Source organism: Tripterygium wilfordii, chromosome 13 (genome assembly GCF_013401445.1).
Source record: "Tripterygium wilfordii isolate XIE 37 chromosome 13, ASM1340144v1, whole genome shotgun sequence".
NCBI classification, from domain to species: domain Eukaryota; kingdom Viridiplantae; phylum Streptophyta; class Magnoliopsida; order Celastrales; family Celastraceae; genus Tripterygium; species Tripterygium wilfordii.
Window position 1 is genome coordinate 10,483,144 of NC_052244.1, and position 12,877 is coordinate 10,496,020.

General features: G+C 36.5%; 2 protein-coding genes across 3 annotated transcripts; one reads left to right on the forward strand and one right to left on the reverse strand.

Moving 5' to 3' along the window:
* Positions 1-3,588: 3,588 nt before the first annotated feature.
* LOC120011873 (E3 ubiquitin-protein ligase RHA1B-like) lies at positions 3,589-4,523 on the reverse strand. Its single transcript, XM_038863026.1, has 2 exons — positions 4,026-4,523; positions 3,589-3,867 (listed from the first exon to the last, which is right to left on the reverse strand). The coding sequence occupies exons 1-2, from the start codon at positions 4,489-4,491 to the stop codon at positions 3,806-3,808; spliced, it is 528 nt and encodes a 175-aa protein (XP_038718954.1). The 5' UTR covers positions 4,492-4,523; the 3' UTR covers positions 3,589-3,805.
* A 2,753-nt stretch (positions 4,524-7,276) lies between these two features.
* LOC120011766 lies at positions 7,277-9,424 on the forward strand. 2 transcript variants are annotated; one of them, XM_038862874.1, is made up of 5 exons: positions 7,277-7,657; positions 7,830-7,880; positions 8,606-8,739; positions 8,831-8,922; positions 9,044-9,424. In XM_038862874.1, exons 1-5 carry the CDS (start codon positions 7,361-7,363, stop codon positions 9,268-9,270), a joined length of 801 nt encoding a protein of 266 aa, XP_038718802.1. In that variant the 5' UTR covers positions 7,277-7,360; the 3' UTR covers positions 9,271-9,424. The 2 variants fall into 2 exon arrangements, with proteins under 2 accessions (XP_038718802.1, XP_038718803.1); XM_038862875.1 differs by having other exon boundaries at positions 7,283-7,657; positions 9,055-9,222.
* The last annotated feature ends 3,453 nt before the right edge of the window (positions 9,425-12,877 follow it).

A 12,877-nucleotide genomic window follows, 5' to 3' on the forward strand; every position in this document is an offset into this window, starting at 1 on the left:
AAAACCCAGATTGGTCTTGCAGCCTCTGATGGGTTCTTCTCTGCTTGATCTCTTCTCTGTTTGGATCTAGCTAGATCCAGATGTCTACTGCAATTCTAATGGAATAAAATCAGTTAATTCTGTTAAGAGCATAGCAGTTTAGTGATCTTCTAAATTTAATCCTTGGACTTGAAAAGACGTCAAATTATGAGTTGAATTTCAACTAATCATGAGAACACAAAAAGGTCCAAAACCCAGTTCAAGAAATAGGCCAGTCCCTTTCATTTTAGGGCCAAGTCATGGTCTAATTCAACAAAGTTTCTCTACCTGGGAGTAGATATTTTTGATAAATATCCCACACTATTTTCATTAATAATTGCATTACACTAACATTTTAAATGCAAATAAAACAAATTGTATACATGTGGGACATTCCCAAAACTACAATATAAAATGTGTTATATGGGTCTTGTCACATTTTATATGTTATCCTAAAAGCCCTTAAAAGGACAACTTTCTTTATATCATTTTTTTATGTGCGGTGAGACCCGCATGTCAACGGGACTCTGCTTACTAATCTACAAATTACATATAATTATCTACCAAATTTCAAGTCTGAGTTCCAACTATCCGGACGGCATCCCACCCATCTGGACAATACCTTCAAATATCAGTAACCAGCTCCAAAATTTACAGTTGCTAATCATTTGATTTTCTAGTCTCAGAAATACGAGGTTATTTGCAAGCGGGTCCTAACAATATCTCATTCATATATTCCATAATCTTTTGTAAAGATTTGTCACAAAAACAAAAAGATGTCATCAAGCCATAGCATACTGGGTCAGCGAAGAGATGACCAGGGGAGGACTTGTGCACAATGCTCTGATTCTCCAATCGGTGCATCATTAGCACTTCCTCTTAAGTAAAGCAAAAGGAAGGGATATCATGATTTGTGCTTTATTGGCACGAAAAGTTGGGGCAGAAAAGACTACTCATATACAAACTATCTAGATATGCTCAAGTGCATCCACAGTGGTGAATCTAGGAGTTGTGAACGAGACACAATTAAGCAGCGGGATCCAAGAATAGCATCCCTTGGAAAATGTTTTTAGGGATTATTTATATGACACGAAAATGATCACTAATAATAAAATCATACACATTTATAAAATGATAGATAGTGTTATCTACCAATGTGCATATTTCTTTAGACTGTGGTAGTAGAGATCAAAGCTAGGAGCCTGGGCCATTGAGCTAGAATGATGTAATGAATTAAAATGAAGAAGATTTTTATTATTTCATATAGGTTGGTTATGGACATGGGATGTTTCAAGTTATATTTTTCTTTTTTATATATAAACGTAAGTAAAAAATAATCAGTGGGGCCCCCAGTGACTACACAGTGGCTCCACCACTAGACCATGCATTGAACACAAGATAAAGATCAAAGGCCTACATGATTTCCATGTCAAACTGTCCTTGCTGCATTTCAATCCTCACCCATTATTGTGTGTTTCAAATAATTTGTGGACAAATATTTTGGCAATAACTTTCCCTTCAATGTTGCATTAAAGTGTTAGGCCCATAAATTAGGTAGCTGAAAAAAAAAAAACCCATAAAGATCTACAATGTATGAATGCTGACATATTTCTAGATGTATTGTGGTTGCTAATCACCAGTAAAGGTGGTGTTGATATATCACACGTATATACACCTTTCTTATATATGTCTAAGGAAGTTCATGGAACAGTATCATTAACAGATTAGATATGAGGTTTGATTGACATTGAATATGTTCAACCACTACTGTGGACATTAAATCATACTTCAATTTCAAATTGTCCCATAGATGATAGATTGATAGAATTAATTGGTTCAACAAAAGCTTAATTTGTTTAACTTGTCACATATGATTTCTCAAAAAAAAAAAAAAAAACTTGTCACATATGCATTAGACAATTACAGGCCTACTATCATGGGGTGGTTCCAAAAAAAACCAAAGACACTTGGTTAACTTTACTTTTTTTTTTTGATAAGGGTTTATCGAAACAAACAACTCACTACCCAATCAATCTCCTTGGAACTTTGTATCCAAAGGTCTACTTGTATGTTACATTCGTTCTTTCTTTTTTTCTCTTGCAATGGGTGCAACTAACAAGCAGGGGCGAAGCTACCCCCTTTGTTGAGGGAGCAATTGACCCTTCAAATTTTTTTTAGTAACCCTAGTTATATAGTAATTTATATAAAAGACTCCCCTAAATTTTCAATTTAAATCCCTCTTGCTCTAAAAAATTATGCTCACGATTGAAACAATAAAATATGTGACAATTATTACTTATCATATTTAATAAATTTTTTATTTTAAGTGTTTTTTTTTTACTTTCGAATGTATAATAAATTGATAACCTAAAAAAATTTTTGAGGGACTCTACCCCCGGACCCCCACTTAGCTTTGCCAACCATAACAATAAATCTTTTGTCCACCATTACGACCCCCTCACTTTAAGTCATGGCTTCGCCCCTGCTAACAAGCATTGGATATTCATAAATGCAAGAGCATAAGAGGAGCTCCAATTTTTTGTTACAATAATAGCTACAATACTCCTCCAAAACGATCTTAAATGATGAAATAAAATGTGTTAAAACTTTAACTCGTAAACACTAATCCCCAACTCCTAAACTCTAATATGTTATTTTCAAACAAAAACACGATTTAACAAATTTTTAGGGGAGAATTATTGCTACAATTGTAGCGAAAAATTAGAGCCCACTTATATCATATTACATAATATTCAAAATGGGGGTTAAGGACACCATTTGAGTCCTTAAAATTGAGGGTCATACTCATTTTAGTCCTCTTTTTTTTTTTGAACAATTAATTTTATTCCTTAAAACTTAAAATTTGGTAACTTTAATCCTTGTAACTGAAGTGAAAATGACAATAGAATACGTACAAAAGAATTGAAATGCCCTGATCCAATAGGCTAGTTTTTTGAATTGAAATGTCATTACTTCAATACCAAAATTGATAGAAGCACAAATAGCACATCACTAAGGAATGTAAATGAATTAGGACCAGGACGTCTGCTCTTGAGCCGTTTGAAAACAATCATAAACTAACAGACCTAGAGCTTCATTTACATTTTTCTTCATACAAAAGCTAGCAAGCGGGAGCCCAAAGAAGCTGGATCACTTTTAACACATTTAGTAAACGAGCCATGCTAGCCAGGGTTCCATTTCAGAGCTTGTCTGCTAAATGTGTTAAGTTAGGAGTTGGAGAGGCCGAGAAATTATTCAATAGCCTTGGCACACTATATTGATGTGGCATATCATAACCAATACGATGACGCCATTTCACGAGCACTTCGTTACAATATATATAGTAGTTCACTATGTCAAATGTTGATATGGTGTACCGTAAACAATAAAATGGTGTCAATTCACGAGCACTTAGAGACAATGCAAGACTCGTTGACTAAGTTATTTCACAATTAACCAACCGCTCGTGAATTGACACCATCCCATTGGTTAGTGCACCAATGTACGACGTAGTCTGCCAGAACAGCTTGAAGAGGCTTGGCTCGACCCATTTACACTACTAAATGCATGATCAATAAAAAGGGTAAGGTAGATTTGCAATTATTACAATGATCAAAATCCTCCCACAAGTTGGTGCTAAAATATAACACAATTCCAAGAATGCAAGACTTGGAATCGAATCTCAACCACACAAAACACTGAATACCCTCAACTTCTCTACCAACCACATAATATAGAAAGCTTACATAGTAGTTGCAGTTGCAGTTGCAGAGTAGATAAAAGCCCCCTACCTACCATTGGTTGGATCATCCACTTTGTATGACACTTTAATTCCCAAACCAGAAAACCCTAATTGATCAACAAAGGTACAAAACAAATATTCTTGATTCTTCAATTATATGTACGTGTAAGAACACATGAGAAAGGGGAAAGAAAAACCCCAATTTGTTCAAAACCCCATAACCAAAATCAAAATCATCAGAAGTATCTGTGATGATAACTATTACCATGTAATGCAGACAACAAGTAAAGAATCTCTTCATCACTCCCATCATACTCCGCTGGATCTTGCCTTAGTTGATGAAACCCTGCAACAACTTCATCAGGCAAGACCTTGGTCCTGCAGAGAGGACAAGTAGCCCAGCACTGCTCCAACCACCTATCCAAACAGTCCCTGTGAAATGTGTGGTTACATTTCAGCCTCCGAATCTTGTCTCCTTCAACGAAATCAGACAAACAGACAGCGCAATCTCTCGATTGGGGCTTCAATTTTTGGGTGTAGGAGATCGTCGGGTTTCTCTCTTCGATGAATTTGAAGAATTGGCTGCTTGTGATTAGTTGTCTGGAGGTGTTTTGTGAAGAAGCGGTTCTGGTGATCGATCGGAAGAGAATCATGATTTCGAGGAGAAAGATTGTGAAAAAGACGACTGTGATTGAGTAGAGACGAGAGAAGAAGTCAGAGAGAGCAGCCATGGCTTGAAAGGATGAAGAGAATATGGATGTAAAGTGCAAACGATGGAATATATAAGTACACATCAATAATGTATGTATAATAGGACAACTGTACAGTACTGGTTTTGTATATTCGTATAACGGTACAGATAACGTTGAGGAATTGATGCTTTCACACGAGAAGTCACAGAATGTAGATACCACTCGGCTCATGCTGCGACACGTTGATATTTTAGCGAGTCCTTAATACATCAATATGTTTGTGAATATTTAGTATTTTTTAATTAATCAATAATGATTTGTTACAAGTTAAATGTATTTGGATTAATAAGTCAATTATTTAATTTTGAAAAGATTCTATTTTATTTTTTTTTTAAAATTATATGAATAATACAAGAAGAGTCGAGTAAGAGTGGAATCGCACTCACATTAATATTAATTTTAATATAATAATAATGATTGAAAAATAAGTTAATAAAAAAATCATGAATATGACTGTTTTGGATACGTGTGATCAGATGAAGCATGTGAAATAAGAATTGAAACGTACCATCCATGAAATCATTTGTAAGAACGCCCACAGAAAGATACATTCAGGGGCGGAGCTTAATAGGGGCAAAGGGGTCCATGGCTCTCTTCAAAATTTTATAATAGGTAGGTAGGCTCTATTTCACTTGTTAGACCATCGGCTTGTCCAGCCCACATGTGTATGAGAGTGTTAAGAATATAAATACTACATTGGTTGGCTAAGTCTCAATGGAGTGATATATATGGGTAAACCTATCCCTTGTATGTTAACAAGGCATTTTCTAGCTCAGTTGAGCTTCGGTTGGTAGTAATTGGGCTTTCTCAATGAGTTGGACTTTTAGCCTATAGTAATTGAGCTCATGAGGAACAAAGTCGGGCTAATTCAATATATCCACGAGAATCGAATAACTCAAAGCAGATAATATTGTTAACGTGTATAGGGATGTTGATGTTGATTTCTCGATATATCAATAGGAATCGGTAACCCAAAACTTATAATATTATTGACGTGTATAGAGATGTTGATGTTGATTTCTAATAAATTTAGGTATAGATTGGATGCTCAAATTAATTTAGGTATATGGTTGAGCAATGCTGATTGAATTCTTTGTGAAAATAGTGAATATTATGCTTTATGCAATTTGCTTGAATTTTGTTGAGTTGCTCTATTAAATTATAAATAATAGATTTGTTAATAAGTAATTAAGTTCTAATGTCTATCATCAATTGAAGCGGATAAAAAATAAATCTTTTCAATAACCAAAATGATATATATCCATAATTTTTCTATCTATAAACTAATATAATCTAGGTGATAAATCAGATAGACAGACGACATAGATTAAAAAAACAAATAAACTTTATTAAAAAAATCACATAGACATGTCATATGTTTATGTAAGTTTATGAATATTTATTTTATGAATATTTAATGCTTCCGTTTCAACAAATAATCCTTAAAAAAAAAGAGTTCATGGATGATGTCCCGAAACCCCTTCAATTTTTTGGTATGTTTCTATACATTTATGCGGACAAAAAAAATCTTTTCAATAAATAATACTTAAACAAATTCTGTAAACAGTGTCCCCAAATGCCTTGAACCTTTTGCCTACTTAAATAAATTTATGTCGCCATCAATATTCACATTCTTTTTTTCTAGATAAAGAATGTGAATAGTAAGGTTGTGGATAAAGAAAGAAAAATTAAGTATGATATAGAGAGAGGGAGATTTTTTTTGTCTTTGTACTGACTTTGCAATTGGTGTCAGTAAATTTGGATAAGCTTTCATTGAATCTGTGATGACTAAACTATTGATTGACATCAAATTTGACCTTATCTTTGTCAGAATATCTGGACAAGTACGTATGGGGAATCCTAGAATGATGTGTGTTGCAACTTTGGATCCTTTGCCTGGCCCAACAAATTCGTGTCAAATGCACCTTGGGCCTGAATGCTAAGGCCCGGCTTTAATTTTGGGTTTTCCAGATTCTAACCTAATTTTTAAGGCTTGTAAATTTGTTCCCCATCCAATTAAGAATCTGGTTCCTCCGGCTGCTGGAGTCCGGCTGCGCATATCTTTGCATTTAGTTAACTGAAGAAGATTTCCCAAAATTCGGACAGTCAACCCGTTTTCGTGGCTAATTGACCGTTAAATGATCATCAACATTTGTCGACATGGATTCACAGTGTGCTGACATATTCTTACGATGCTGAAGTGACATATAGATTCAAATTAATGATTGAAAGTGCAGTTTTCTACCAACTCTAAATATGTAAATTTGATTGATCACAAATCATCTTCACAAATCCTAAATTGAACCATATTATCCAAATTTGGTATCCGCCGCGTTCGAATCTTGTATCCGCCTCAAAATCTGGTATCTAAGGAGACACCTCTTTACCTCTTCTTAGATGAGCCTTGCTCTTGGCACCATTCTCTTCCTTTTTTCAAGCTTTGCAATCCCATGGAACCTATGTTAGAATTATTTTGTGGACTTGGCATAATCCTTTTATGTGCAAATCATTTATAGTGTATTCGGGCCCTTGTGGACTTGTTATCTTAACCACATATATTGAGCTCAGGCCTATATAGTTAGGAGACTAGTGAGCCCATTCTTTTTTACCACTACAACGTTAAAAATAATGCAATCACTCAATCAAACGGAACCAATATTTACATGTCATCCTTGATAATTTACATATTCAGGGGTGTATCTGCAAGTAACTAAAACTGTTGGGTTTGTGTTAACAGATTTTGAAACTACAAAGGTTTCTGCCCAAACCGAATGAACAAGTAGTGCTTCCGTCTCTCATTCACCCACTGCGACGCATTCCCCAAAGAAGAAAAATAAAGAAATTGAAAATGCTGTGTGCAGCGAAATTACATCTATCATTTGATTCTGCAATCAAGCCGAACACCAAGTATCGCTTTTCCGGCGCCGTTCCTTGGCGGCTGTTTGATCTTTGGCTGCCGGCTCGACGCTTGGCGTCCTTGAGCGTCAGGTCTGAGTCCCCTCCAGTTGCATCTGACCCGTCGGTTTCGTCATCTGAATGTTACACGTCGGCCGTCGGATTTTCTCCTTCTTCTCCTTCCCTTCACCTTTCACAGTGGAACCTCACACAACTCCACATCCTTGCCCTCAACGTCATTGCTTGCGCGGTGCTCTCTAATTCCTTCTCTCTCGCGTCGCATTTCTCTATTCAACTTATATTGTGATTGACGAGCCAATTTAGAAACAGTTTTTGCTATTGAGATCATTATTCTTACTTCAGAAAAATTACAACTCAGTATAATTGTACTTTACTCTGATACCTTATTAAGGCTTTTGCAGGCAGCGGTTTCTGCAACCTGGCTCTTTCTATCTGCAATCCCTGCACTTCTGGTATGCCACTTTCACAATCCTCTCATTTCTGACCGATGTTACTTTCAGGTCATGTTTGGTTTGCAAGTAACGCAATGAGAATGAATTCCAAGTCACGCAATGAGAATGAATTCCAAGTCGATTATTAAATTTCTGTAATCTTGACTAGCAAATGAGTGTCTGGATATCTTTTTATTGATTATTGTATTATAAAAAATTTTGATTGCGAATTCCTTATGAAGTGGAATAGTAGATATGTTCTTTTGATTGGCTTGGTTCCAAGATGTAGAATCTATGTTGAATCACCATTTAGCCGGGCTATTAGGACTTGGGTCTCTTTCTTGGGCGGGGCATCAAGTACATGTGTCGTTACCGATTAATCAATTTCTAAATGCTGGAGTAGATCCTAAAGAGATCCCCCTTCCTCATGAATTTATCTTGAATCGGGATCTTTTGGTTCAACTTTATCCTAGTTTTGCTGAGGGAGCAACTCCTTTTTTTACCTTGAATTGGTCAAAATATACAGAATTTCTGACTTTTCACGGAAACTAACAGTTTTCGAGCATTTTGTCAGTTAAAGTTCCTTTTCATACATTACTGTGCTGTGTATTGATATCCTGATACTTGTTTGAAAATTGTTTCCTTTCCATACAAAGGGAACCAAAAGTAGCCTTAGCATGGTCATGTTATTGCATATGGTTTGGTTTCTCTTTCATTGGTTAACTTTCCGATGTGGCTCCATTAAGGCTTTCAAGAGTGCAGCAGAGTCGCTTGAGAAACTGATGGATGCCACTAGGGAGGAGCTTCCTGATACAATGGCTGCTATTCGATTATCTGGCATGGAAATTAGTGACCTGACCATGGAGCTCAGTGATTTAGGGTTAGCCTTGTACCTAGGTCCCCTTTCCTGCTGGTCATTCCTATCTTACATTCATGAAATGAAGTTTAACTTCATTTTATTTGCTCTGCAGCCAAGGCATAACACAGGGTGTCAGAAGCTCCACTCAAGCTGTTCGTGTAGCTGAGGAGAGGCTGCGTCAACTGACAAACATGGCTCCACCAGGTTGCTTACATTTCCTTGCATGGCTTTTTTATATTATTAATTATCGTTTAATCTTCGTCTTTACCATCAATTCTCAGATGAATTCAAAGCTTTGAATTTTACTCCACCTTTACTTTTTTAGCTTTGGTGCAGGTACTACCGGATCCAAAAATTGACACACAAGGACCAGCATTGGCTAGGACCGCAAGGGGCATGAGGGAAGGGATCGTGAAGGGTCGTGCATTCTTCCAGATCTTTTTTACACTGACTCGATTTTCCAGAATGGCCTTTAACTATTTCACCAAGCAAAGAGCGAACGTTAGTAAAAAATATGTTAAAAATCTTCATGGTGAGCAACATCGAATTTGAGCTTTGTATATAACTCCTTTTCTATCTAAATTTTGTCTTCAGTTTTCTTTTAAGGAATTTTATGTTGTAGAGAGATTCAGTTTTTTTGAAATTCCATAGATTTATTTTGAGTTCGTGGCGCGTTAATGAATGAAATTTCACTCTTTCAGCATCATTATAATTATGGCCTTTTATTGATACGTTACATGGTGCAGGTCATAGATTTTTGAACTTCATGTAATTATTGTACAACATCTGAATGGGGAGATTTGAGAGCGCAAAAGATAAGTAACTCTTGCAATTTCTATGAAATTGTAGATTACTTCTGGATAATTCTAATGCCGTGTAGGTATTGTCTCTTTGATATTAATGAAGAAGTTGATGCTAAAAGATAATCTTTCAGGGCTTTAGTGCTTAGAGATCAGGAAATCTCGTGTTAGTGCTTTAGCTTCGTTTACTCGTCAATTATTAATCGCATGACATTTGAGAGTGACTTTAGGAAAGCTTGGTAGATATAGCATGGGTAGAACTAGCAAACCTGTGCGTTATTTCTTGTGTTAACGGATGACTCAATCTCTAAGTAAATTTGGAAAGCCAAACCTGAGCACATGAAAGATGTGGTTATGGTGATGTTGCTATGCTTGCCTGGAATCAAAAGGGGAAAGCACCACACCTGCTTATCATTATTAGCATTTCTCTGTGGAACATTTCTTTCTTATTAACTGTAAATGGAAACAAGGACTGCTGTGAATTTCGTGAATGGTGGAAGTCCTGAACTTTGGATAGAGAATTGTTTTGTGCAGTTGCAAAAATGACATGCCTCTACAACCTGCTAGGTGTTGTTTCTGTATTAAATGTATGTCCTGTTTGGAAGTCTGAAAAGGGACAGTTGGAAAATTGTCAACTAAACGCCTTACATCTGTTAGCGAATCGCAATGGCAGAAACAGTACACAAGTTAGTAGATTTTGTTGCCTTCTTTTTTTCTTTTAACTACGACTATCCACTGTATATCATGTTTGAGCTTCATTTTCCTACACACGACAAATGGGGTTGATGTTTGATTTAGCTTGAGTTGTATTATGTCGTGCATACTGCCACTTAGGCCTGGAGGGCACTGTGGAGTTTTTTTTTTGGTAATTTGAATGTAGCCGTACACACCAGTGCAATAGAATTACTTAATTCTTTTTTTTGTAGTTGGAACAAGCGGTGCGTGTATATATGTTTAAGGTCTGTTTCAATGCATAGCGACTTTGCTTCCAGCTTCAAACCGATGATCACATGAATGATCTCTTTTGGTTTGTGGGCTGGACTCGTTCCCAATATGTGTTTCTATGTGTATGTTTGCACTGGGGCTATATGAGGTGACAGGAAGTCCGCGACAAAGGCGTCGCAACAAGTGGACTAACTTGGATTCATTCAGGAAGTGAAGTGGAGTGTTGAATCCAGTGAAAAAGGACCGAGTGACTCGACTATAGAAGCAGATAAGGCAGATATATTCTCTGTTCGAGACTAGAAGACAAACCAGGGACAACGTAACATGTGAAAGAAGACAAGTTACCACTCACTGCTCTTCCAATCCGCCACACAAGAACACAAGCTAAGAGTTGGGTATCACTTCCAACGTTTCTGGTCAGTCCTTTTTTTTTCTCCTTGAATTCTGTGCTCTGCAAATTTATTTACGTGAATTTTTACTGGTAATTTTCCATAGAACTTTAGATTAGAGGCTAATTTGTTATAGAATTTGTAGATTAGACTAATTTGCATTTTTACAACAGACAAGTTTTGAGCAGGTTGCCTCAATTTACAGTCGTAAAGAGGATGAAAGGATGCACTAGACTGGTTAATTAACAATGACAACATTTGATGGCTGACTTCATTGTTGTTCAAGTTCTATGCTGCAGCATTGCAGGCAGCAGTACATGCGGACTAAATTCTAATGCAGGAAACATAAAAAAAGATGATTCTTAGGTATCATTACAATTTTCTTTGCATGTCATAAGGAAAACATGAGATCGCTCAAAGGGTTTGTGTAAAGTGCAGTCTCACACACCTTTTACTTAAGCACTAGCTAGTTGATTTGACCACCTCCTCCAGAACCTATAGGTGGTCTGGGTGGCTTTCCTCCAACAGTTATAGACCTTGTAGAGGACTGCATTACTGCTCTCTCTTCCTGCATAAAATTAGTTGAAGAACATCTTAGTAAAACAATTTTTTCTTACAAGGGTAGTACCATGTAGCCCTGTACCCACCAAGCAAAACAAAAGCAAAGTAAATGTGCTGCATACAATGCTTCTAGTTTCTGTTTCTGCCTCTGAAGGGGTACTACTAGTAGTAGCTCTTTCAGTTGTGGAGTAGTCAAGACCCAGGCACCTCAAAAAAGCTCTGGCTACCTGTTGAATGTAAGAGCAGGGGCTGTAACTGTTGTACTGATCATAGGTTGCTGCTGCTTCTTCTTCACGTCTCTCCTGATCATGATCCTCTGGGTAGGTTTCCATGTTGATTTCTTTCTCTCTTGTGAAGGGATTAGTTACAGTGGAGTTATTTCTCACCTTCCCAACTGTCTCTATAGAGACACCTGCACCTTTGTACTTAATGCTACACTAAAATATAGCCTTTTTTCCCACCTCTGTTTTTTTCCCCTCCTCACCAAATTTACTTTACTTTGGCGTCTGTCCTTTGGATTTTAAAAAAATATATAATAACTTTGTGTTATTACATTATTTTGTTTTTTTTAAAGCTCGAAACTATTATAGCTATAATTACATAATGATGAATACAGTGATTTTAATATATATACTCCAAACTCCAAAGCGGTGCTTGTTCGCTTGTGAGTAAAACCAAGACAGGTGGTGTTGTTTCGGAGTAAAACCCAAGACTGTATCTATCCACACACCTGTCAGGTGCTTCGTTGACATATCTTTTGGTGTAAATTTATTGTGTTTTGTTGGTTGACACATTTCAAACCAACTGATTTCATCAAACTCTCTCACTGAGTTTCAGCCAAAACCAAGGATGTCGCCTTGACCAACTCGTCGACTTCTGCTTGTCGGTGGTGAACCTCTCTACGCTTTTGTATTGAAATTTGAAAGTGCAATTCCATGAATCAAATGGTCTCTCACTAAAATTTCGTTCCATAAAAAATTTACAATGTACTACCCGCGTCTTCCCTTGACAAAATAGGGAAGAATGAAAATTGAGAAAGTATGAGCTAAACCCTTGCATTAGGGTTTTAGTCTCTTTCCCAAGGCTTTATCTAACTACCAATACAAAATCATCATTCATTGAGAAATATCCAAAAACTCAATTAAAAAAAATCTATTATCAAAATACAGATATCGGGCAATTGTCCGGACAGAATTGCATCGGGAGTGAAATTGCTCCAACTATCCAAATGTCGGAAATTGGTGTCTAGACACCCCCTTTCCTCCCGGGTCGCTTCTAAGTTGTTTTGAACTTGAAATTTGATGCATTTGATCAATCTGTTTGGAAGATACTATTCATGACATTTCCTATAAAACCAAAGGGAAACACTTATAATTGAATAATTAAACTAAAACATACATAATAACATTAACTAAATACTATAACACCCTGATTAAAAGACATTCGAAGCTTAATCTAGAGGTC

Bases quoted from the DNA above. Each gene is read 5' to 3' on its own strand.
- LOC120011873 (XM_038863026.1), bottom strand. From the start codon at position 4,491: ATGGCTGCTCTCTCTGACTTCTTCTCTCGTCTCTACTCAATCACAGTC. The intron at 3,868-4,025 runs GTAATAGTTATC...TTGATCAATTAG, and splicing joins CTTGTTGTCTGCATTACATG to GGTTTTCTGGTTTGGGAATT.
- LOC120011766 (XM_038862874.1), top strand. From the start codon at position 7,361: ATGCTGTGTGCAGCGAAATTACATCTATCATTTGATTCTGCAATCAAG. The intron at 7,881-8,605 runs GTATGCCACTTT...GGCTCCATTAAG, and splicing joins CTGCAATCCCTGCACTTCTG to GCTTTCAAGAGTGCAGCAGA. The intron at 8,923-9,043 runs GTTGCTTACATT...TTACTTTTTTAG, and splicing joins GACAAACATGGCTCCACCAG to CTTTGGTGCAGGTACTACCG.